This window comes from Antechinus flavipes, chromosome 5 (assembly GCF_016432865.1).
Source record: "Antechinus flavipes isolate AdamAnt ecotype Samford, QLD, Australia chromosome 5, AdamAnt_v2, whole genome shotgun sequence".
Lineage (NCBI taxonomy): Eukaryota > Metazoa > Chordata > Mammalia > Dasyuromorphia > Dasyuridae > Antechinus > Antechinus flavipes.
In genome coordinates, this window is record NC_067402.1 from 260,435,880 (window position 1) to 260,463,244 (window position 27,365).

A 27,365-nucleotide genomic window follows, 5' to 3' on the forward strand; every position below is an offset into this window, starting at 1 on the left:
GTAATTTTTTTTAACATTTCAAACCCAAACATATGATCTTAGAAGAATCAAAATTGTATATAATCTTAAAGATCCATGGACATGTGTGTGGTGAATGAAAGTAGGTATAGGCAATAATTTTTGATGTAGTAAGTGATGTCAAAAACATGCATGAACAGGAAAAGAAGTGGGCTAATCTTATATTGAAAATAAAAGCTTACACTGGCCCTCAAGTATTAAAAGAACCAAGGGAATAATTCAGCATGTTTCCTGGATTCTTTATGAAGAATGACAAAAGTCCTGTTGGAGATTGGATAATAGGATTAAAATAAGAATCAGTGTCATAAATATTCACAATAAGGTCAAGGGTCCATCAAAGTATTTCATCATATTATTCTTTTATTTATTTGCATTTGTCAATGTGTCATATTAAGGGAAACTGAAACAAGGAGGAGCAAAAAATACATGCTACAATCCTCTTGGATGACATGAAGATTATTTCATACAGAGAATCAACTGACTCATGAAATTTCAAAATTCTATGGAATAATCTTAATTTAAAATCAATAAAGAAACTTCAAATAACAATCATTAATAAAGAGTGATTAATATGCTCACATGGAGTGTTTTCTCTTTCAGAATCATAAGAGTTTTTCTTTCCATACCTGATATTTGTTGACATTTTTCATACTTTTGCAATGGCATTCAACTTCAATTACTGTTGTTCACTAAGTGTTCCATGATTTAACTTATTCCTCTAGAAATGTTGCTTTAAAAAAAAAAAAAAGGTATAATTACTGTACCTTTTACAGCTATCCAATGCATTCACATTTGCTCCAATCTTTAAGAGAAAATCTGCCATTTCAGTGTTCATTGTTGTAATTGCAAGCAAAAGCGGTGTTAGGCCTTCCTACAAAAGAAGAAAAAAGATAGCATTATATTACACAAGCATTTTATATGTATTTGAATTAAGCTTATGACATTTTGTGAACATCTTGTGAATTTGTAAAGGAAGCATGGCACAATGGATCATTGGAGTTAGAGGACCAAAGCATAAATCCTTCTTCTATTAATTCCTATGTGATCATTAAGCAAATTATTTCACCTCTCTTGGACCTAAATTTTCTTACATGTAAAATAATATAATGAAAGTAGATACCTCTGGGATTCCTTCTAGCTATTAATATGTAATCAGAAGGTAGAAATCCAGAATTTGTAAGAGACTATTTCATATTATACCATGGGTGTCTTCCTTTCTTGCCATTTTCATTTTATAATCAATTGTTATGCGAATGCAGCCAAATTTATTTCCTCAGAACTCTCCTAAAATAAAGTTATATCCTGGCTGGGTTTAAGGTTGACTAGTTATCTTTGTCCATTCCTCTAGGGTATGTAAACTCACTCAAAACAATCACAACCACAAACAAAACAAAACAAAAAAAATTTTTTTTTTTAAATCTTGACTTGAGAGATTTAAACCTGGGAGAAAATCATTCACCTAGCATTTTCCCTCTCTTACCAACCTTGCTAATATTCCTATTAAATAATATTAATAATATGCTCTTTGTTTTTTCTCTCTCAAGTGGCAATGACTAGGAATTAAACCTTAACTCAAAAAAAAAGTAGTTCTAGAGAGTTCTAGAGAGAAAATTCAGTAGTTCTAGAGAGAAAATGGATTTTAAATGTGTAGTCATTAGGATAAAGAAATGTACTTAAGAATTTGTTTCTGTGAAAATTCCATCTTTATATAGTTATAACTAGTAGGAACAAATTTCAAAAAAATTTTCCTAAATGATTATGACATTTTTTCATGTCAAATTCATATTATAAAGGTTTAAATGTAGCATTACGTGCAATATCTGGTGGAACTATTGCATTCTGGAGAGCAGACATAATATATCCTGCAAAGAGAATACTGGAGAGACAGATGTGATAAAATAGCTAACTAGCTAGCTTCAAAGTCAATAAGATCTAGATTCAGGGCCTGTTGCTGACACACATATACTGACTGGGTGACCCTGCAGTAGTCCAAGACTCTACCTAACACAGGGTTTCTTAACTTTTTTGTGTCATGGACCCCTTTCCAGAATAATGCTTTTTAATGCCTAAAATATGTAGAAAACAAACAAAACCAATTACATTGAAGTAATTATAAACTTATTATAGTCCTTTTAAAATTTATGAACCCCAGCTAAAGAATCCATGCTCTAATTTTAAATACAGAGCAAGTGCTAGTCTAAATCAGTAGAGGGAATTTTTAGGAATGAATGTGAATTCATGTAAAAGAAATCTCTTCCAGTGTCATGCCCATTTACGACCTCCCTCACTCCTCCATTCTGCTTTAGAAAATTCTGAAGGATAATAAATTTTGAGTACAGAATGATTTTATGTTATTTCTATTAAAGAAATGCTTCCATGAATAAATGAATAACAAAATATGTGAATTGTACACTATTTGATTTTTTAGCTAATAAACAACTTTATTATACAAGAGATTAGCTTTTACCTTGTTTTTTGCTTCAATATCAATTTTGTGCTTAATCAGTTTTTCTGCCATGAATTTGGTCCGACCAGAGGCAATATAGTGAAGTGCATTGTTGTTCTTGCTATCCCCAAGATTAGGGTCTGCACCATGTTCCAGCAGGATTGTTGCACACTCCTCCTGCTGACACTCTATTGCCTGTCAGTATAATAAATACAAAGAAATAATAATGTAATATAAAATTTAGTATATTTCAGCATCAGTAGTGATATTTAAAATAAGTTAGTAAAGCCTATTAACTTATTTACTAACTTTAAATTTTATTAATCAAAGAAAGAAATCAAAATGTACTTCATTGTACAGCATGGTTAACTAATGCATACCTTAAGTAAAGGTGTTCGACTGTCATTATCTAACAAGTTTAGTTCGCATTTTCTCTCTACTAAGAGAGACACAACATCTGGATATCCATTAGCACAAGCCAAGTGAAGAGGTGTTCTACAGAAATGAGAGAGCAATGTGATTGTTTGATAATGTACTACAACAATCAAAACTGTACCATTCTTAGCATAATTTTAATTATAACGTGCATTATAATTCTTATGCCTCAACTGTAAATCACTTCTAAAATAAATGACTACCTAAAGAAATACAAAATTAATATGATAAGACAAAATCATCAGGAGTGGGGGGAGAGGGGAGTGAATATATCCAGTAGGTAGATTTAGATTTTACTACAGATGGGCATGGGAATATTGCTCAGTTTCTAACCTCAGCTAATTCACCTCTCCTGAGGCAATTTTACCTTGGGACTAACCATACTGATGTCAAACAGCAGAGTTCTTACTGGCATGGCCCACAGCAGCTCAGAACTCATGAGTTCAAGAGATCTGTCAGTCTCAGCTTCCCTCAACCATCCCTTACACATGGGCTTCACCCTGCCTGGTTGTCAAGTCTAATGACAACTTTTCCCAATAAAAATATCCATCCACAATTACAAAATATTTAGCAAAGCATCTACCTCAGGGAAAAAGACCCTTACACATTTGTATATTGTACTTTTGTACAAATACATAGACACATATGTGTGCATTCTGCACTAAAGCTCACTGAAATGCAGCATTGTACAATTGAAGTGGCTCTGTGTTGCTACAGGCTATTCTAGTATTATAAATGTTTTCATAGTTCTACCATGCTGGAAAGGTTTGCAGTAAGGGCTTGGTATGTCTGCTATCCATGGACCAATCCAACTAATGTCGTAAAAATATCACCAATTTGGTTAAAAGAAGATGATTTTTTTTTATTGATAATGCATTTCAAAGTCCACGTTTTGTGGTTTAGTCCTTTAATTCCTGTTCAACTGTCACTTCATGTTGGGTTTTCTTGGTAAAGATACTGGACTGGTTTGCCATTTCCTTCTCTAGCTCATTTTACAGATGAGGAAAGGAGAGAAACAAGATTGAGTGACTTGCCCAGAGACATGCTGCTAGTATCTGAGGCCAAACTTGAATTCACAAAGATGAGTCTTCCTTATTCGAAGCCCAGCATTCTATCCACTGAAAACCTTGAAGTCCATAGCTGACCATCTACCAAGTTGTAAAGAGGTAATATTATGTATTGATAGAGGAAATATCCATTACACCAAATCATGTACTACTGAAGGAATGGATGTGTATATAAATATTCATATATGTATATTTTTATTTTTTTCTTGCTTTTTAGGACTCCCCCTTTTCTTTTTTGCCTCATTCCTTCTTCTAGAGTGTCTAAGATAAGTAGAGGGGAAGAGATTTCCTCTCCTCCCCATTCTGCCAACTGCAATGATGAAGATGATTAGATGTAACTTGATAAGGAGGGAAACTAGCATCTATTATGTGTCTATTAAGTCCCAGACACTGTGCTCAGCACTTTAAAAAATATTCCCTCATTTGGTCTTTGTGATAACCCTGGGAAGTGGGTATTATCCTCATTTCATACTTGATGAAACTGAGAAACAAATTTGCTCAGGGTCATACAACTAGAAAATATATGAGGTTGAATATGAATTCAGGTTTTTCTGAGTAACTGGTTCAAATGACTAGTTAAAATTAGTAATTAAACAAAATAAAAAAAACAACTCAATGAGAATTTTCCATCTCAAAAATTAACTTAATTTTTAAAGTTTAATTAGAAAAAGAAATGAGCTAAAGCCTTTTATTATTGAGATTATGAAGGAAAACTTAAAAAATGAGATTGGTTAGTTCAATTTACACCACTAATTTTATCTTTTTTAATCCAGGTGTTCTCATTGCTTATTAGATATGATATACAGGTAGCCTTTTTTGCTCAGAAAAAGGATAAGCAAAATTAAAGGAAGGCAGGGTAAAAGGATGATATTATTAGTAAAGATTTTTCAGAAAATGGGAAGAATTTTAAAAGGGGTTTATTTATATTTATGAAATTGTTTAAGTGGAAATTAACTAATGACTAACGAAAGAAAGAAAACAAAGCAGTATCAAATGTTTATATTAGAGGAAAAGAAGGTGTAAAAGAAAGATGTATGGTAAGCCACCGTGCTAACTAAGTGGCAACAAGTTCCTAGGGCAACTTGGTTGCTATGCATTTTAGGAGAGAATATAAACATAAAAGTAGAGGGGAGAGGAAAAGAATCTGAGAGAGTTTTCAATGAGTTAACCAGCTACTGCTGATGCTTACAGATGCAATGTTCATCATTTTGAGTATGACTGTATAATTAAGTATAGTTGTACTTAAAACTGGTGAATAATTAAAGAGTGATATTCTGTTTAGGCTCAATTGGAAGGGAGGCTCTGACCCACCTGAGCCAATAAATTTGATAACCTAAATGAAGTGGAGGAATAGCTACAAAAATATAGATTGTCCAAATTAACAGAGGAGGAAATAAATTATTTCAATAGTCCCAAGCTATTATTCAATTCCCTAAGAAAAAAATCTCCAGGGCCAGATGGATTTATATGTGAATTCCATCCAACATTTGAAGAATAAATAATTCTCATAGTATGCAAACTATTTGAAAAAATTAGGGAAAGAAGGAATCCTACAAATTTCCTTTTAATCACACAGATATGATACTGATAACTAAAGAAAATTATATACCAATTTCCCTATAATACTGATGCAACAATCTTAGAATATTAGCAAATAGATTACAGAAAGTCATCCCAGGATAATATACCATGACTGAACAGGATATATAACAGGAATGCAGGGCTGGTTCAATATTAGGAAACTATTAGCATAATTGACTATCTATCAATAACCATATTAAGAAAAATCTTAAGATTATCTCAATAGATGTAGAAAAAAGCATTTGATAAAATCTCATTCCTATTAAAAACACTAGAGAATATAGGATTAAATGCCCTTTTCTTTAATGATCAGTAGCACATTTTTAAAACTATTAGCAAGCATATGTAATGGTGACAAACTAGAACCACTCTGAATTAACATCAGGGATGAAACAAGATTGTCCCTTAACAATTATTCAATATTGTGTTAGAAATGTTAGCTTTGGCAATAAGAAAAGAAAAAGAGATTAAAGGAATTAAGAGTAGATAATGAGGAAATCAAATGATCACTTTTTGCATATGACATGATGGTATACTTAGGGAACTTGAGAGAAAACTAAAAAACTATTAGAAACAATTTATAACTTGAGCAGTGTTGCAAGATCCAAAATAAATCTGCATAAATCAATAGCACTTTTTTATATTACCTACAAAATCCAGCCACAAGAGATACAAAGAGAAATTCCATTTAAAACAACTGTTGATTATATAAAATATTTGGGAGTTTATTTGTCAAAGTCAGGAATTATACAAACACAACTGCAAACACTTTCCATACAAATAAACTCAAAATCTAATCAACCAGAAAAATATCAAGTACTTGTGAGGTAGGCCAAACAAACATAATAAAAATGACGATACTACCTAAATTAATCTACTTATTCAGTACCAATAATTTTTTACAGATCTAGAAAAAATAATAAAGTACATCTAGAAGGAAAAAAGGTCAAGAATTTCAAAAGAATTAATGAAAAAAAACTTCTACCCCCAAGGAGTAACATAAAATGGCACCTTGCCCAGAGAGAAATAATAAAACTCAAGATGCAAATTAAAAGACAACTGTAAGATACCACTACACACCTCCAAGATTGGGTAAGATGCCAGAAAAAGATTAATGATAAAAATTGGAGGGGATGTGGGGAAAAGGAGACTAATACATTATTATTGGTGGAATTGTGAATGGATCCAATCATTCTGGACAACAATTTTGAACTATGCCCAAAGGATTATCAAACTATGCATATCCTTTGATTCAGCAGTATTTCTACTGGGCTTATATCCCGAAGAGATCTTAAAGGAGGAAAAGGGACCCACAATGTGCAAAAATATTTGTGGCAGGCCTGTTTATAGTGGCGAGAAACTGGAAACTGAGGGAATGTCCTTCAGATGGATAATAGCTGAACAAGCTATGGTATATGAATGTTATGGAATATTATTGAACTGTTAAAAACGACTCACAGGATGATTTTAGGGACACCTGGAGAGACTTACATAAACTGATGCTACGTGAAATGAGCAAACCCAGGAGATCATTGTACATGGAAATAACAATATTATATGATGATCAATTCTAATGGACGTGGCTCTTTTCAACACTGAGATGACTCAGGCATGTTCCAATGATCTTGTGATGATGAGAGCCATCTACATACAGAGAAAGAACTGTGGGAACTGAGGTATTATAATGTAGCATTTTCCCTCTTTTTGTTTTAGTTTGTAAATTTTATTTTTTTTCTTTTTTTTTTTTTACTTTATCATCTGATTTTTCTTGTGCAGCAAGATAACTGTATAAAGATGTATGCCTATATTGGATTTAACATATATTTTTACCATGTTTAACATATATTGCAGTACATGCCACTTAGGGCAGAGGATGAGAGAAGAGGGAAGAATTGGAACACAAGTTTTTTTCTATGTTAAATGCTGAAATTATTTCCTTTCACATGTTTTGAAAATAAACTCTACCAAAATAAAAAACAAGAAAAAAACGAAAACTGGAATCAGGTAAGTGGAAGCCAATGATGCTATGAGAGACCAAGAAATAACAAAATAGATATAACAGGATGTGAAACAACTCATAAGATAACAGATCTGAAAAAGTAGATCAAGAAAAGAAAATGTAAGAATAATTGGACTTCCAGAAAGTTATGACCAAAAAACAACCTTGGCAAATTAATAAAGTTAATAATCCTACAAAATCTTTCTGGAATGACATGAGGAGAATGTAGAAATAGAAAAAGCACACCGATCACCATCTCAAAGATATCCTTTGTGGAAAACACTAGGAATATTATTGCCAAATTTTGAAACTCCCAGATCAAAGAGAAAAATTAGCAAGAAACAAGAAAAAAAGAATTCAAATGCACAGCAGCTACAATTAGAATCATACAAGACTTATCTGCAGCTACTTTAAAAGACCACAGGTCTTAGAATCTTATCTACACACAAGCAAAAAAACTAAGTCTGTAAGCAGAAATATTATATCCAGGAAAATTATAATTCCAAATGAGAAAAAATGGACATTCAAGGAACATGCAGATTTTCAGGACTTTCTATCAATCAGTCTTGACCTTAACAAAAAATTTAATATGTAAAAGCCAATATCAAAGAGCAATTTTAAGAAACTCAACATAGAAAAACCATTTAAACAGACAAATTGTCTATGTTTTTTCCTACATGGGAAATGTATACTTTATGTTTACAATTTAGATCAACAATAGGATAGCTCAAAATAAAGATTAGTACAGTAAAGTTAAATTGCAATTATTCTATACAAATGAGGTGTAGAAGAAGAATAGAAATAGGCTTTATTAGAGTGAGGATAGAAGGGCTCATAGTTCTGAAAACCTATTCTCATCAGGAATGGGTTCAATAGGCAACATTACATTTATACCATGAAGAGTCTAGCACCCTCCAAAATCTATAAAGAAATAAGGGGGGAGGGTGAGAGGTGGGAAGGGCAAATGGGAAAACAAAAGGTGAAGGAAGAAGATAAAGGAGAAATTCCCTAGATGGGGAGAGGTGATAATAGTATGCCAAGTTATGATACATCATTAAATTCTGTCCTTTTCAGCAAGGATAGGAAAGATGTGAGTACCTGGGGTATGTGTATGTGTGACCCTTAGTGTTATGTATGTATAGGCAAATGTCTTCACTGTAGTTTGCTTGGGGATGGAGGAGGGGATGAAAGGGAAATGTATGTGTCTATGTGTATGTGTATGTATGTGCCTGTATATTTTCAAAAAGAACACATTTAATTACTTGTATATTTTCACAAACTTAGAAAAAGTACAAAATTCAATTTAGACAAGTGAATAATGTACTTGGAACAATCAGATTTCCATGCAGGATTCCACAGATTTTCAATATTTAACAAACAAAACCATCCTTTGAAAAATACATATGGAATTTAACTTCCCTATGTATAATTTTTGTGACTCATCATTCAAGATACTCTTGTATATATTGTTTATTAAAATCAAGACAGGCAGCACAGTATGGTGGACAGAAAGCTAGCCTAGAAGTCTTCAAGATCTACTAGGTTCAAGTACTACCTCTTACACACACTAGCTATATATATGACCCTCAGCAAATCAGTTAAACTTTAATTGATTCAGCAATTTTCTAAAATTTGAAATTGCAGAGAAGATATTGACCTGCAGCGGTCAAGGGAATTCCCTCTTATTGATACAACTACATATCCAGTTATATCCCATGAGAAACTCAACATATACTTTTCATTAGATAGCCACATGAGGTATGCTGAGAGTGTAATGAAACTGATTCTATATACATGAAAAATCAGTCTGCTTACATTATACTTATAACTTCATACATGTTTGTTCATCTATGTTTATATGGAAATCATGTTCTAAATATTTAGCTTGAACATATAGATTAAAAAAACATTTTCAAAACATTAGGATTATTGAATTATAGGAAAATTCTTATTGTAATTATTCAAAGAAAAACAAATTGAAGCGATGATAAGCTTTTGAATGTCACAGATATAAAAGATTTTGAACAAACTGTATGTTGAGTTGCATTTTCTATGATTACTAGTCTCCTTCTGCTCTATACTGTGTACAACAGATTTAGCCTGTTGTGTCTAGTAGTTTGGTTGAGAGATTAAGTGTGAAATAGACACTATTTGCCTCTCCTAGCAAAAGACCCTCCTGCCTCTACCTCCTGATTCCAATGTCCTCTCCATTCCTGAAATAATCTCTGTCCCCTCCTCCTTTTGCCCTACATGGCATGCTCAAGTCCCAGCTAAAATCCTACCTTCTGCAAAACGTTTTTTCCAATCTCCCTTAATACTGAAGTTTTCCTCTGTTGATTATTCCTAGGTTATCCTGTATGGAATATCATGTTTATACTTGCTGTTTTCATATTGTCTCCTCCATTGAAATGTTGGTGCACTGACAGCAGTGCCTCTCTTTTACCATTCTCTGTATTCTCAGCTCTTAGCAGTGTCAGTTATATAGTAGATACTTAATATTTGTTGACTGACAGTTCTTCACACATAGTACTCTATCATCTGACACTAAGTAACTTTACTGTTATCTCCACACCTGTAATGCTCCTCACTTCCACCTCCTGGCTTCCTTCAAATCTAAGCTAAAGTCTTTCATTTTAAAAGAAGCCTTTTCCATCTTCCTTAAAACTAGTGCTATCCCTCTGAGACTACTCCAATTCAGCTTGTATCTTCTCTATATGTAGATGTTCGTACCCATGTGTCATCTTGATTCCTTGGTGAATCATTCAATATGGTTTTTCAACTCAACATTGCCTTCCCTTGAGTCCATTGCCCACTTAATCTTATTGCCAACAGTGTCCTTCTAAATCTCAGGCTTTCTATGCATGTGCTGCCCAATAAGGCTGGAGAAAATGATGTAACTGTGCTTACTAGGGCCACTACAAATTTATGTCATATAATCTCAATTGGGCTCTCACTGACCCTGGGCAACCCTTTTATATGGCACCTCCCTAAATAATTCACTATGCCACTTACCATAGCAGCTCTTTCAAACCTTTTTATCCTTTCTCAAACCTTCCATGGTACATTCTCTGCATCTTTTCAGTTAAAAAAATCTCAGCTCATATTTTACTAGGAAAAAAACCAGACCATTCCCTGAGATCTCCCACTTTTACCCTCCTTCTCACCTAATTCATCTAAATGTCTTCTGCTGCTATTTTTTCCTTCAGTTATCTCAAAAGAATTGGTAGCTCTTTTCCTTGTTAATGAAAAATGCCTCTACATATACAAGTGATATCATTCTATTTTACCCATCATTCTTCTCATTCATCTTTCATTGCATCCTGGCTGTTTCCCTGCTTGCCTACAAACATCCCCATGTCTTCTTCCCTATTTCCCAAAGAAACTTCACCTGATCAATTCATGGCCACTATCACCCCACATCTCTCCTGCCTTTTGTAGTTAAATACCTTAAGAGGGCTCCTGGCAAGAGGTAACTCCACTTACTCTCCTGTCATTTTTTTAACACTCTTATGTTCTTTTTTCTAAAACTTTCACAGATAATAATGGATCTCTTAATAACCCAGTCTAATAATCTTTTCTCATCCTTTATTTTTTTAACCTCTCTGAAGTCTTTGAAACTGCAACCATTTTCTCCTTGATATCACCTTCTCTCAAGTTTTGTAACCTTGCTCTCTCTGGTTCTCTTCCCAAGTATCAGATCCTCTGCTTCTCAGTCTCCCTTTCTTATTAAAGTCCCTTACTAGATTGATCTCCTAGAACTGGGATAATCCCTGCTCTCCCACTCCTTTGTATCTGTTGCTATTAGCTTTGTGCCTGACACAAAGTAGATCTTAATAAAAGTAGCAATTTATTTTCTGCCTTGAAACTTTTACACTTCAGATATTATGCCCATATTTCACTAGCTGGGGCATCTAAGTGGCACAATGAATAAGAGTTCTGGGCTTATATATAGGGAAGACTTATCTTTGTGTAAGACTTATCTTCGTGTATTCAAATTTGATATCAGATACTTACCACTGTGTGATCATGGTCAGGTTACTTAATCTTGTTTGCCTCAATTTCCTCATCTGTCAAAATGAGCTGAAGAAGGAAATGGCAAATCATTCCACTAACTAACCTGTCTGACACGTCAACAATTCAGCAGAAGGAAGTAGTGTTTGCTCCCAGGTTACTATTGATAAAGAATAAGTTAATGGGATCCTGGCTATCAGTAAAATGGAGTTTCCAATTCATCGAAAATGGATAGCCTGGAGGGGGAGGTGAAACCCACATTTGGGACTTGCTTTCCAATCTCTACAAGCCAAAACCTGACCCTGACTCTGTCCCAGATGCTGAGAGGGTTTGATTTCCCAATCGTTCAGGGGGATGGGAGACACGGACTCACGTGGAGGGATGGGGGGAAATGTTAGGCAGGTTCCTCCGGTGGGGGCTTTTACTTCTCTCCCCCGCCGCCAATCTTTGCTCTTACCGCTTCATTTTATCCAGATCATTTACGGTGTTTTTTCCGAGCAGCAGCAGCTGCTGCACCTTCGCCACATCACCGAGCAAGACAGCTTTATGGATCTTCCCGAGGTCCTTGCTCTGGATCTGATATCCTTCGGTGGGGTAGGGTGTTTGGACCCCAAAGTAACTCGGCAGCTTGATGAAGGGGCGAGATGGAGACTGTCCCTTCTTCTTGCCGAAGTTGAAAATCTTCTTCATCTCAGAGGCAGGCTTCACGGCTGGGAGAGAGAACCCGCAGGGGAGACTTCTCTCGGGCCTCTCTACCTGCTCGGAGGGGGAATTTAGGGGGAAATTAAGGTCGAAACTAAAAGGGGAAATATCAACAATCCGAGGCCTGAGAGCCCGCAGCAGTTATAACCGATTTAGCCCTAGAGTCGACTGCAACCCGGGCAACTGAGGAGAGAAACTGAACTGCGCGTGCGTTTATCAGGTCCGCAGCTCACGCGGCTGTGGTAAAAGGTCAACTCACACACTGGTGAGTGCCTGGGAGCGGGTCCGTTAGCTGTCAGCACGAGGAGTCCAAAGCTCGAGGTCGCGAGCGTGGGTGAGCTCCAGGTTCGAATCTTACAAGTCTCTTGCAGCCCTTTAAACAATTCTGTGAACTCAAAGGCGCTGCCCAGCCCGAAGAGCAGGATCTAGGGGCCCCGATGGACAAATTTTATTTTCTTTCTCCCGTTTTTTTTCTTTTTGATATGATTTTTCTTGTGCAGCAAGATGATTATATGTATATGCATATATACATACAAACATATATGTGTATATATGCCTATATTGGATTTAACACTTTTTTTTTACCATGTTTAACATATATTTCATTACTTGCCATCTAGGGAAGAGGATGGGAGAAATGGGCAAAATATTGGAATATAAGATTTTGCAAGCGTCAATGTTGAAAAATTATCCTTACATATATTTCAAAAATAAAAAGCCTCAATATAAAAATAGATATGCAAAAAAAAAAAGATGGTCAAGGTGTGAGATGTATGTGTGTGCCGAGTTTTTAGCATATTATATTCCACTGTTCTCAACAATTTTGGATAAAGAGTAAGTTCTTATCCCAGAAGCTAGAGTCTTTGGGTTTAATCAAACAGCACTTTACTATAGTCATTAACTATTGTGTCTTTCGTATCCAATCTATTCTGCTTCTCTACCGTGCTATTTCTAAGGCAGTACCAGATAGTTTTGATGATTGCTCCTTTAAATTAGTTTTAAGTCTGGTAATGGTAACCCATCATTGTTTGCATTTTTCCCCATTAATTCTCTTAATATTCTTGAGTTTTCTGTTTCCAGATCAATTTTGTTATTTTTTCCATGCCTTATAAAATAATGTTGGGGCAATTTGATTTGTATGGTCATGGATAAATAGATTAATTTACCTAAAATTGTCATTGTTATTATATTAACTTGGTCTAACAAAGAACAACTGACATTTTTCCAATGGTCTAGATTTTTGTTTGCATGAAAACTGGTAATTGTGTTCCCATAGTTCCTGGGTTTGTTTTGTTATGTAAACACTCCAAAATTTTATTGTGTCTAAAGTTATATTAAGTTATAAAGTTATATAAAGTTATATCTCTTGTTACTGATAATTTCTGCTAATATATAGAAACACTGATGATTTATTTGGGTTTATTTTATAGCTTTCAACTTTGTTAAAATTAATTGTTTCAGATATTGTTTTGGTTGATTATCTAAGTATACCATCATTTTATCTCCAAAAATTGGTATTTTCTTTCCTCATTTCCTACTTTAATTCTTTCTATTTGTTTTCTTATTGCTGGAGCCTACATTTCTAGTCAAAATTGAATAATTATGGGGTAATAAATGGCATCTTTGTTTCATTCCTGATCTAATTGGGAATGCATCTAGCTTCTCTATACTACAAATAATGCTTGCTGATGGTTTTAGGAAAATGCTGCTTATCATTTTAAGATAAATTGCACTTATTCATATGGGTGCTGTATTCTGTCCAAAGCTTTACTGCATCGATTGAGATTATTATATAATTTCTGTTAGCTTTCTTCTTGATGTAGTTAATTAATTTTCTTTATATTGAACCAGCTTTGCAGTCCTCGCATAATTCATACTTGGTCATAATGTATTGTTCTGTTGATAAATTGTTGTACTCTTTTAATTAATATTTTAGTTAATTTTTTGCATAAATATTCAGGAAATTGGTCTATAATTTTTCTTTATCTGTTTTGGCGTCTCCTCATTTAGGTATCAGAAATATATTTGTATCATAAAAGTTGGAAGAACTATTTCTTTGTCAATCTTTCCAATAGTTTATATAGTATTGGAATTGGTTTTTAAATATTTGGTAGAATTGATTTATAAATTCATCTGGACCTGGGGAATTTTTTTTTCCTTAAGGAGTTCACTAATGACTTGTTCTATATCTTTTTAAAAATGGGAATGTCTAATATTTTATTTTGTCTTCTGTTAATCAGGGCACTTAATATTTTTGTAAATGTTCAACCACTTTACACTGTCAGATTTGTTGACATACAGTTTGACAGAATCTAGCCTAATTATTGCTTCACTTTCTTCTTTGGTGCTAAGTTAAAAATTTTCATTTTTCATGGTGGTACTTGGTTTTCTTTTTGTAATTAAATTAACAATGTTTATCAATTTTATTAGGTTTTTCATAAAACCATCTCTTAATTTTATTAAGTAGTTCAACAGTTTTCTTCCTTCCAATTGTATTTTCATCTCTCCCTTGATTTTCAGAATTTCCAGTTTGGTATTTGAGCTTTTTTTTTGTTCTTTTGTTCTTTGTCCAGCCCTCATATTTACATAATCCTCTTTTTCAATTTTTTTCATGTAAGCATTTAGAGATATAAATTTTTGCCTACGAATTGCCTTGACTGTATCTCATAAGTTTTGGTATGTTGTCTCATCATTGTCCTTCTCTTGAATGAAATTGTTTCTATGATTTCTTATTTGATTCACTCATTCTTTAGGATTGGATTATTTAATTTGCAATTATTTTAGTCTATCTTTCGCTGGACCTTTGTTTAATATAATTTTTATTACATTTTATCTGAAAAGGAAGCATTTATTATTTTCCTGCATTTGTTTGTTAGATTTTTATATTCTAGAACATTTTACCAAGATGTAACTTTCCTTTTTGATTTCTTTTATTAAATCTATTTTAACTTTTTACTTTGTCTTAGATCTTAATTGCTACCCCGTTTTTTTCTCCATAATATATTCTTCTCCAGCCTTATATCCTTGCTATGCATTGAAATGCATTTTTCTGTTTCAGATGGGTTTTTTGTAAACAATGTATGGTTTTTAATCCACTCTGTTATCTGTTTATATTTTACTGGAGAGTTCATCCCAATTACATTTTTTTCTGGTAAATTGAATTATCTTCAATACACATTGCCTTATGAATCATGATGGGAGAAAAAAATCAGAGCAAAGGGGAAAACCATGGGAAATATATATTAAAAAAAAACAGAAAAAAGAAGGAAACATAGCATCTTTTTTCTGGAAGCAGATGGCATTTTTTGTTCAAAACCTATTGGGATTTCTTTGAATCACTGAATTTTTGAGAAGTGAACCAAGTCTGTCATAGCTGATCTTCGCACATTCTTGCTTTTACTGTGTACAATGTATTTCTGATTCTGTTGCTTTTACTAAGAATCAGTTCATGTAATTCTTTCTAGGCCTTTCTAAAATTACCTTGTTCCTCACTTTTTGTACAAGAATAATATTCCATATTATTGTTTTGTAAGAAATGACCAGCAGGATGAATACAGAGAGGACTGGTGAGACTTACATGAACTGATGCTAAGTGAAATGAGCAGAACCAGGAGATCATTATACACTTCGACAATGATATTGTATGAGGACATATTTTGATGGAAGTGGATTTCTTTGACAAAGAGACCTGAGTTTCAATTGATAAATGACGGACAAAAGCAGCTACACCCAAAGAAAGAACACTGGGAAACGAATGTGAACTATCTGCATTTTTGTTTTTCTTCCCGGGTTATTTATACCTTCTGAATCCAATTCTCCCTATGCAACAAGAGAACTGTTCGGTTCTGCAAACATATATTGTATCTAGGATATACTGCAACATATCCAACATATAAAGGACTGCTTGCTATCTAGGGGAGGGGGTAAAGGGAGGGAGGGAAAAAAATAAAAAAAAATAAAAAATAAAAAAAAAATCGGAACAGAAAAAAAAAAAAGAATAATATTCCACTACCTTCACATAGCACAACTTTTTTCAGCCATTCCCCAATTGATGTTTTTCTACTCATTTTCCAATTCTTACAAATTGTAAGGATTCTAAATTCCAAATTCTCACAATTTTACAAAAAGAGCTGCTACAAATATTTTTTGTAAATGTGGGTCCCTTCCCTTTATGATTTCCTTAGGATACAGACTCAGTAATGGCACTGCTGAGTCAAAAAGTATGAAAGTTTAATAGCTCTTTAGTTCCATAATGCTCTTTAGAATGGTTGGATCATTTCACAGCTCCATCAACTATGCATTAGTGTCCCAGTTTTTCCTGTCCTCTCCAACATTTATCATTATGTTTTCCTGTCACTTTAGTTAATCTAAGTGATGTGAAGTGGTGCCTCAGAATTGTTTTAATTTGCATTTCTCTAATTAGTGATGTAGAGCATTTTCATATAGGTATAAAAGGCTTTCATTTCATCTTCTAAAAATTATCTGTTCATGTCCTTTAACCATTTATCAACTGGGGAATGACTTGTATTCTTATAAATTTGACATGGCTCTTTATAGATTTTAAAAATAAGAACTTTATCAGAAACATTGGCTATGGCATTTTGCCAGCTTTGTACATCCCTTTTAAACTTGTTTCTCTTAGTTTTGTTTGTGCAAAAACAATATAATGTAATTAAAATTGCTCATTTTCTCAAAAAAGAACAATGACATCAGAAAAATGATATGTTGGCTTGCAAGTAAGTTGGATTTGAGTGAAACACAACTGTGTGAAGTCGTCTGCCTTACTCTCTTACTCCAGAGTCATACAAAGTTCATTACTGTAATGTTCTTTTTGGTTTTCTGGAAGTCTTGAAATAGCCTTTATTTCAGTTCAGTAATCACCACAAGAATAGCCAGGTGTTAAAGTCCATATCCTTCATTATCTCTTTCACAATCTAGTTTCCTTGCCTAGAGCCCAGGTCAGCTTTCTAGAGAGCCTTTCAGACCAGCCTTAGTCTCAGTGGGGGGAGTTCAGGAGGCTAGGCCAGCCACAATGCTGTGAGATGAAGTGAGTGAATCTGTCTCTTCGAGTCTGTGATCTTCTGAGTCTTTCTCCGAGCCCTTTTGAGTCTGTCTCTGGCTCTGAATCCCAGCTTATATTCTCTACATTGAGTATAAACCAATCATTATATCACAAGGAAACCATGAGTTGTTGTAAGATTAAATCAATCATACTGAATTTAGAGAACTATTAATCACCATGCTAAAGTAGATAACCATTGTATCATCAATTCCACTGAATTAGCACCTTGTAAGAATCCTTGTTTCAGACTTGTGGCCCATAACACATTACCATTGGTCATGGATCTCCTAGAGTTAAATAAATCTAACAAGAATTAAAAAAAAAAAAAACTAAGAGTGATAGTATTAAATAGATTGTTGAAAAAAAGATTTGTAAAACTTATAGTGACATAAATGGGAATATTAAATTATATGTGCATATGTATATAATGTCTCAGCATTACAAAATTACAATTACATTTTAACTTTTGAAACCATTTTATTTAATAATGCTATTGACAAAATACAAATTATTCTACAACTTGTCAGTAACATAACCATCCTAGGTTTCTTTCAAATCAATCACACTTGGAAAATAGAATCAAGATTGTCTGTCATGACATCACCTCTGGAGTAAATAGAGAGCAGCTGCTTCTCTGGGGCCCAATGGACCTTGTGGTCAGCAACCCCACCCCATTGTTTTTTATATCACAATCTTGTTACATTCATAGACCAAACTTGTTCAGCAATTCCCTAATTTATGAGCATTTCTTAACTTTCCAAATCTTTGACATTAACAAGAAAATCTGCTATAAACATTTTTGTGCAGAAAGGATCTTCTCCTCCTTCATCCTCAAGATGATACCTCCCGAGACTTCATCACACGGCCTGAAACTGAGGAATGGTCAACTTAGTAGTTTATGAGGAAGTTCCAAGAACCCAGAGTAAAGAGCATTAACGGTCATCAGCCCCATTCTGGCCTACTTATCCTGGACATCTTTTTGTGGTTCAGTGGCTATTGCCCTCAGCTTTCTGAACAGATTAACCCAATGGTGTGTGCTTGTAATGGACAAGGAGAAGAGGTTGTACAGCTCACCAGAGAAGAGGCTATACTTGGAAAATAAAATCAAGATTGTCTGTCATGATATCACCTCTGAAGTAAACAGAGAGCAGCTGCTTCTCTGGGGTCCAATGGATCTTGTAGTCAGCAACCCCACCCCATATTTTCTATCATGACATGAAGCAGCAGCCCCAAGGATCCTCAGGTATAAACATACTTTCAGTTTGGATGGAAGAGAGGATGGCATGAAAATGATAAAAAGAGATCCTTTCTCAGGAACCCATTCTGTTGACAAACTCAGGAAGCATCTTTGTAGAAGTTGACCCTCAGCATCCAGAGCTACTTGGGAATGGATCACAAAGCCATCCTGACTTGAATGTCTCCATCTCAGTGACACATATTGACTTGTGTGGCAAGTTCCACTTTTTACATATTTAAAGTCAAGAGGTACTGGCAGTAGAGGTACCCAGAATATGCCAAACCTCCAGTTCATGGGAGCATCCAGCAAATCTTTCTAGAACACTGATAACACAGCAAGAGGCAAGATAGTTCTCCCAGTATTGGAGATGCAATCTTCAGGACTGTGGAGCACTCCACGGTGGAGGATTGGGAATAAGGGAGGTGATTTTTTCCCATCCAACCTCTTCTAAAAAGATGCTCAGGTTTGAGATAGTTACTGGAGCATCTAGGGTGGGTATCTGGATATAGATTTTTGGCTCTTCTTTGGAAGCAACAAAATCTGCCCTTTGTTCATCCCACTGGTAGTGGTAGTGGTGTTTATTTTCCTGTGCAGAAATATTTCTTAGCACCCCCATAGAGGGCTTACCATCTCTTCTCCCTTCCCTCAAGTCCTGCACCTACTCCTCCTTCATTTTTATAATCATGGCTTTTTTAAGGGTATGTGCAGTAATATTTTTTGACATTTACCCTTGTGGAGTTTTGATTCCATATTTTTCTCTCTCCTTCCCTCCTTCCCCACTTCCTTGGACAACAAGGGGGCTGACGTAGGTTGAACATGTGCAGTTCTTCTGGACAGGTCTCTGCATTTATCATGCAGGAGAAGTCAAATCAAGGAGAGAAGAAAATCAGAGAGCAGGAAACAGGCAAGCAGGCAACAACAGTGAAAGGTGGAAATATTGTGTTGTGGTCCACATTTGGTGCCCATAGTTCTCTCTCTTGAGCTGGATAGATTACTCCATCAAAAATCTCTTGAGATTGTCCTGAATCACCTCAATGATCAATAACTCAGCCATTAACTTCTTCCCATTCAATATGAAGAAAACAATTGTCCTGACCAGAAACATGGGTAAACAAAAACAACCTCCATGGTTCTTTCTACCTATGAAAAGAGCACCAGATTTGGAGCTGTGGAGGGGAAACCTAGATTCAAATCTGTGACCAACTTTGATACTACTAATGGTGAGACATTAGTCTCTGTTTCCTCTCCTGTTGAAATGGGAATGATGATATTTTCATTGCCTTCACAAGGTTATTAGAATCAAATGAAATAAGATATGTATCTTATTTCATAAACTCAAGATTTTAGTGTTAAATAAATGTGAGTTGTAATTAAAAAAAAAAAAAGAAAGAAATTAAATTGCCTCAACAACAGCTTGAAGATGCCCCAAACAAAGTTGTGTTTGGTATCTTGGTAAATTTCTATGTAAGTTCTGCTGTTCTTGATTTTGAATAAAGTCAGACATCAAAACTAGACGTTGGTCATACCTTTCAGCAAGAATGAGATGAGTGACTTATTTTAAAGGACAAACCAATGCATAAAATTGGCATCCTGTCTGAAAAGCTTTCTAAAGCTGAAAATTAGTTATACCAATCATGATTCCCTGAGAGATAAGATACTACTTTAAAAAAAAAAACAGAATTAAACTAGACCAATTATAAAGCAAAGCAACTTGAATGCACATATCAAATGCAAAAAGAAAAACTGAAAAGATCTATTCTCAAAGGAGAGTCCATGCAAAAGACTTTAACCCAAAGACAGTAAAATTTGCTTTGACAACAGCTTGAAGATGCTGACAACAAATGTGTCTTTAAAGTAATGGTATCAAATCATGTCCTGGTAGAGTTTAGGGATCTCTCCATGAACTTTTGTGCTGATACAGTATCTCTTGCAGAGATCTTGCAGATCTTGAAAAACAAGATCTCTTGCAGAAGAGAGAACTGAAAAATTATCAATGAATGTAGCTATTTAAGAGAGAAAATATGTAAACATAAAAATGAGAAAGTAAAAAGAACTGTAGGTCTTTAAATAATATCATCTGAAAAGTATTTTGCATTTTGAAATGAATTTCAAATTTATTTTCATTAAAATAAATTAGAAATTTGAATTTTCAGCAGGTAAAATATATTAGTTTTCAATGTAAAAATCCTGACATGCAAGAAAGGAGAATGACAAAAATGATAAAAATCAACTAGATATTATTAGATAAGATCATTCATTTTGATTAAAAATATTGTGTAGCTAACCCATGAAATTTTAAAGGCTATTGGTTAATCACTTGTAAATAAATACTGACAAATTTATATGTGTTAAGGACCATACCTAAATGTACTGTAAGGAGCAGGTCATTTCTCAGAGAACCTCCACAGCTGTGAACATCTGAAGCAGTTGCAAAGCAGCCTTTACTGACACAGGTGCTGCTTGTGGACTGGGAAAATAAATGGGAGGCAGAGGGAAGAGGAGAAAGGTGAGACAATACAAGGGCCTCTCAATGGAGAGGTTAGAGAACAGCAACTGCCTCTCAGTCTCCTTGAATCACCATCATCCTCTCCCAAGAAGAGAAGAAAAGGTCTACCAGAGGTAAAGCAAAGTTACATAATGTGTTCCCAACATATATGTCTCATAATTTTCCTGGTATTATATATATTATGAGAAATGTTAAAACAAGATAAACCCTGAAAAAATATGCCAGATATAATGTAACAATTCAAATTAGACATCTGAACTGAGATACTGTGGGACAGTATAGTTACCTTTTCATAACCTTTGAAACAGGTTTATCAATATGATTAGCTTTAGTTCTGTTATGCCACAGTGTACTTGAACTGTTCTACCTCAGTTTCCCTGCATTTGTTTCCCAGAATTATATCTTTATTGTCCTATTGTCCTGAGTCAACATGAAACCCTCACCTTTTTTCCTGTCCATTAGGGCTGCACTACTCCCTCTAAACATTCCAAAAGATAAGACTATTTCAGGGATACCTAATTGATATCTTCACTTCTGTTAATTCAGACATCCTGACTCTGGCTTCCTAGTAAGAATTTATAGTTTTCCCCCTTTCCTGCTAGAACCAAATTTGTGGTCTTGAGATTTCCTGCTTTTTTCTTCCTTCCTTTGTTTCTCTCCTTACTAGAATCCTATTTAAAAAAAACCTGGGATTCTCACCTTCACCACTGGATACTTTGAGACAAGAGTCCTGTCCAGTCACTCAATTAAACTCTCCAATAAATAAAATATTAAAAACTCTCTAATCTCTATCTTGTTTCTCCGGCATTACAGTTCCAAATACTGTGAACTAATTTTATAAATATTATACATATTTTAAAGATATGGCAAAGATTAGCCACTATTTTCCTTTAAACTATAGGACAAAGAGACTGTCATTATTCATTAAGCATTGCTTTGTGTGGTAATAAAGCCATTTTTAAAAATGTGCCTTTGATTCCCTGTAGAGGGGCAGCACTCTAGAGAAATATACTTGAAACAAGGTGTTAACTCAGTGGAATTGATGAGATGATGGTTCTCTAGTATAAATATACTTAGTACTTGGCATGGTGATATAATGGTTCTCTAGTTCACACATACTCAGTATACTGTAATGATGTAATTGTAATAGGGTATTTAAACTGGGGACAAAGTCAGACTGGGTGGGGAAACTGGTTGAGACTGTCAGACTATCAGACTATTGGAGGACACTGGGTCAGACTGAGACTGAGTCAGACTATGACAGACACAGGCAATGAAGGAGAGATATTGTGAAGGAGACAAAGATTTAGACCCTATTCTTGTTCATTCTCATGGTGTTTATCCTGATGAAACCAAGGCACATCCTAAGGACCTCCAGATAGCTAGCTCAAACATTATAATTCCCCACTACATATTTCTTAGTTTTTTTTTTTTTCACTGAAAACTGATATAATGTCCAGAACTGCAGTTTCTGGGATAAATGTCTTTTATTTGCTCAAGGAAGATAGTTTTTAAAAGTCTAATTAGCAGTTCTCAGTATTTGTGATGTTTTTTATGTACGCAGTGAGTGTAAGTTCTACTAACTGTTGTACTGTGGCTAGAATTTTAATAAAGGCAACTAAGTGAGCAGTACAATTATCTGGGATAAGAACTGATAAGATATACACCTTTTATACGAATGAACAAATTAATGTATGCTGTGAAACTGTCCCAGAGTGGCAAATTTTATTAACCATGGCTCCAAATTTTACACACAAGTCTCCATTAAAGATAACCAGACTATTACATAATTAGTGATGGATTTTTGAAGAAAAGGTTTCTAAAGTTCCTCTTAAAGGACCAACTATTTTTACAGATGCATCAAAACATAACATTTGTGCTGTATACTCTCATGACAACTATAAAGAGAATTGTCAGAACTTTTCAGTCCATTCAGCAGAATGAATTGTATGAGATCATTCTAGCCAGGAGATATAAATATATCTGATTTGGCCTGTTCAGTAGGTGTGGTAAAAAGAATTTCCACAATCCAAATAAAATTTGTAGCCTCTAATTTTATATATATAATATACGTATATTATATATACATATATAATATACGTATATTATATATATATAATATATATATATATATCATATATATTATTCATTAAGCATTGCTTTGTGTGGTAATAAAGCCATTTTTTAAATGTGCCTTTGATTCCCGGTAGAGGGGCAGCACTCTAGAGAAATATACTTGAAACAAGGTGTTAATTCAGTGGAATTGATGAGATGATGGTTCTCTAGTATAAATATACTTAGTACTTGGCATGGTGATATAATGGTTCTCTAGTTCACACATACTTAATATACTGTAATGATGTAATTATAATAGGGTATTTAAACTGGGGACAAAGACAGACTGGGTGGGGAACCTGGTTGAGACTGTCAGACTATATATCATATATATATATATCATATCATATATATAGATATATAGATATAGATATATATCAGCTCTTTAAGGAATTTCAAGAGCAAGTGAGAAAGCACCCAGGTAAGATTTATATCTTGCATGTCCACTCTCATAGTGGACTTCCAGGTCCTATTTTTCATGGTAATTCAAAGGCAGATAGCCTTATGACTATGTTGGACAATACTCCTTTATTTCAAAAAGCCCAAGAATCGCATTTTAAGTATGATCAGGCTGCTCGAGCTTTACATTTACAATTTGGAGTAACAAGAGAGAAAGCTAGGAGCATAGTAAAAGCCTGTACAGCTTGCCTTCCTTTCCACACTCCTACACTCTCTTTAGGGAAGAACCCTTGTGGTTTGAGACCCAATGAAATTTGGCAAATGGATGTGACCCATTATAAATGGGACAAACTCAGCCAGAGATAGACTCGAAAGGGCTTGGAGACAGACTCGAAAGGGCTTGGAGACAGACTCAGAAAAGACAGAGGACTGGAGGCAGGAGCTCAAGCTCATTCTATCCCCCAGCTTTGTGGTGGCTGGAGGCTGGAGCACAAGCCCTAGGGCTGAGATAGACTTAAAGAAAGAGACCATTGTTGTGGTCCTCCTGCCTCTCCCACAGAAACCAAGACCCATTCCAGAGAACCTCCAGAAAGCTAGCCGAAGCCCCAGTCAAAGAAACAAGACTTTGAAGGAGATAAGAATGTGGACTTTAACAACTGGCTATTCTCATGATGATTCTCAGTTGAAATGAAGGTTGGTCCAGAGACCTCCAGAAAAGCAACCAGAACACTACAAATAATGATTTAGATCATTTTTTCATATTGTTTTTAATTTCTTCATCTAAAAATTATTCATATCCTTTGACCATTTATCACCTGCTTCTACTAGACCAGTGATTGACTTAGAAGTTCAAAAATTTTTAACTGTCACTTCTGCCATAGTGGACTTGGTCACCATGAGAAGGAAAAAAAAAGAGTGGAGGGCCTCTAGTTAACTTCCTGTGATTAAGCAAGTGCACTTAGATTCTAAAAGTCTCTAGGGTCTTACATACTGAACTTGATATGATTCTATCTTTGATTCAATTCAATCAACTTTTGCTTAATATGGATTAAGAATATAGTAGGGATCTAAATGAATTATTTCTCAAAGCTCAATTCATAAATATATGTTATTTCTACCTTTAAGGTGCCTAATTTTTCTTTAAACTCCCTAAGAATTCTTGAGTTGTCTCAGAATCTGGATCCTGATTCAGACTTGGTATTTTTGTAGATCCTATTGGAGAAGTCTACCAAGATATAAATTGAAGATCAGCAGTAGTTGGGGGGTGGGGGAGATAGGAGGGAAGGAAGAAGAAAAGCAATTTATACATATGTGTGTGTGAATTCTCTTGGCACTCATGATTCATCATATCAAAGAATTCTGGATTTGAGAAGTATGAAAATGGCATTGGTCCAACTGAGTCTTAAGATTTTCTTGAGCACTTTGAAGTTAATTGATTTGCCCATGGTTTCATGGATATGTTTTATAGGGAGGACTTTAATTCAAGTTTTCCTGGAAGTCGCTTACCATAAAGGGTTGTTTTGAACTTCAAATCAGATTATACACAAAATGTTTTGCAAAATTTAAATTGATGCATAAATGTCACCCAATATTAATACAGTTCAGATCTATCTTAATTTTGAAGCAACTCATTATTATATTAAGACAAAACACAGGTTCACTTAATATTTTTATTTCACCCTCTGTAGTAAAAAGTTAGTATATAAGCTACAATGACATTTATGTTCATGGTAGTCTGTTTGCATATGCTTTTATTGAGTTCATTTCCTATTTGTGTATATTATTGCCTTTGGACTTACAATAAACAAACAAAAAAAAACACTAAAAACAAAAAAAATCATTTTATTTGTCAATTTGAGGAAATGTGAACCATACTTGCATTTAGTTCTAACTTTTCATTTTTTTGGTTAAATCTATAAGAGCTTTATTCACCTGATTGATTTAGAATTGGATCTTTCTTCTGACTCTGAAGCTATGTCTCTAAAGAGTGTGTGAATGTGCTCACTGATACCACATCTGGAATATTATTCTGGATATCTGGAACATAAAAAAATCCCAGTCTAGAAAAGTTCATTGTCATTTCAATGTGATGAACAGGAGGGAAATTGTATTGGAACAGAGATTTCCAACTACAGCTGCATCTGAAATAACATTAAAACACTATTTAAGAACAATGAAATAAATGAGAAATAAGGAACTTTAAATAATACATAGGATTCAAGAAATCTTTATAAAAATTGCATACCTCCAAAGAAATTATTAAGAAACAAACATTAGTTTATTTTTTTTACTATCAATCATTAACAGAAAGTATATTGACCTACTACAAGACTTCTTAAAATTTTTTTCCAAGAGTAATTTTTTTGCCAGAGTAATTTTTGTTAACCCAGATATGTAAGTATATAAAATATATACAAAGAGATAAAAAAATAACTATATCTTGCTAAAGGATTCCATAGATAATGAAACAATATCAATATTATAAGGCTAGGAGAAAATAGATCAAAAATTAATTGGAAATTAAATGATCTAATTCTATAGAATGATTGGGTGAGACATCAAATCACAGGCACAATCATTAACTTCATCTAATAGAATGACAATAATGAGACAATGTACCCAAATTTGTGGGATGTAACCAAAACAATTAGGAGAAATTTTTTATCTCTAGATGTTTACTTGCATAAAATAGAGAAAGAGAAGACCAATGAATTGGGTTAACAACTAAAAAATCCCCAATTGAATACCAAATTTGAACTTTTGAAAATAAAAGGGAAGATAAAATTTAAAGTCAGAAATGTATTTAATAAATAAAACTAAGAGTTAGTTTTAAGAAAAATACAATAAACAAGCTCTTAGTTAATTTGATTAGCTTTAATCTCTTTCTCAACACTTATCGCCAAAGCTAGCATTTCTAATACAGTATTGAATAGTAATTTTGATAATGGGCAACCTTGTTTCACTCCTGATCTCACTGGGAATGGTTCCAGTTTATCCCCATTACATACGATGCTTACTGATGGTTTTAAATAGATGCTACTGATTATTTTTTAGGAAAAGTCCATTTGTACTCTCAAGTGTTTTTTTTTTTTTAATAGGAATGGATGTTGGATTTTATCAAATGCTTTTTCTGCATCTATTGAGATGATCATGTGATTTTTGTTAATTTGGTTACTAATATGGTCAATTATACCAATATTTTTCCTAATATTGAACTAGCCCTGCATTCCTGATGGGTTTTAAATAGATGCTACTGATTATTTTTAAGGAAAATCTATTTGTACTCTCAAGTTTTTTTTAATAGGAATGGATGTTGGATTTTATCAAATGCTTTTTCTGCGTCTATTGAGATGATCATGTGATTTTTGTTAATTTGGTTAGTAATATGGTCAATTATACCAATAGTTTTCCTAATATTGAACCAGCCCTGCATTCCTGATGTAAATCCTAGTTGGTCATGGTGTATTATACTGGGGATGATTTTCTGTAGTCTTTTTGCTAATATCTTATTTAAGATTTTAGCATCAACATTCATTAGGGAAATTGGAAATTGGAAATTATAATTTTCTTTCTATGTTTTCAACCTACCTGGTTTAGGTATCAGTACCATTTGGTAGGACTCCTTCATTCCCTATTTTTTCAAATAGTTTATAAAGCAGTGGGGCTAATTGTTCTTTGAAAGTTTGGTAGGATTCAAATGTAAATCCATCTGGTCCTGGGGATTTTTTCTTAGAGAGTTGATTAATAGCTTGTTCTATTTTTTTTTTCTCAAATGAAACTATTTAAG

The 27,365-nt window shown here is 34.1% G+C and overlaps 1 protein-coding gene and 1 pseudogene across 1 annotated transcript in view; one reads left to right on the plus strand and one right to left on the minus strand.

Annotated features, from left to right (window-relative positions):
* The window catches only part of LOC127564426 (ankyrin repeat domain-containing protein 7-like), a 48,968-nt gene extending 36,504 nt beyond the window's left edge, over positions 1-12,464 (minus strand). The window contains exons 1-4 of the mRNA XM_052000949.1: positions 12,015-12,464; positions 2,845-2,959; positions 2,486-2,659; positions 783-889 (exon numbers count right to left, since the gene is read on the minus strand). Coding sequence (XP_051856909.1) covers positions 783-889; positions 2,486-2,659; positions 2,845-2,959; positions 12,015-12,247 — 629 coding nt within the window. The 5' untranslated portion in view covers positions 12,248-12,464. The remainder of the gene's footprint in view (positions 1-782; positions 890-2,485; positions 2,660-2,844; positions 2,960-12,014) is intronic.
* A 5,755-nt stretch (positions 12,465-18,219) lies between these two features.
* On the plus strand, positions 18,220-18,877 carry LOC127538753 (MTRF1L release factor glutamine methyltransferase-like; annotated as a pseudogene).
* Positions 18,878-27,365: the final 8,488 nt, after the last annotated feature.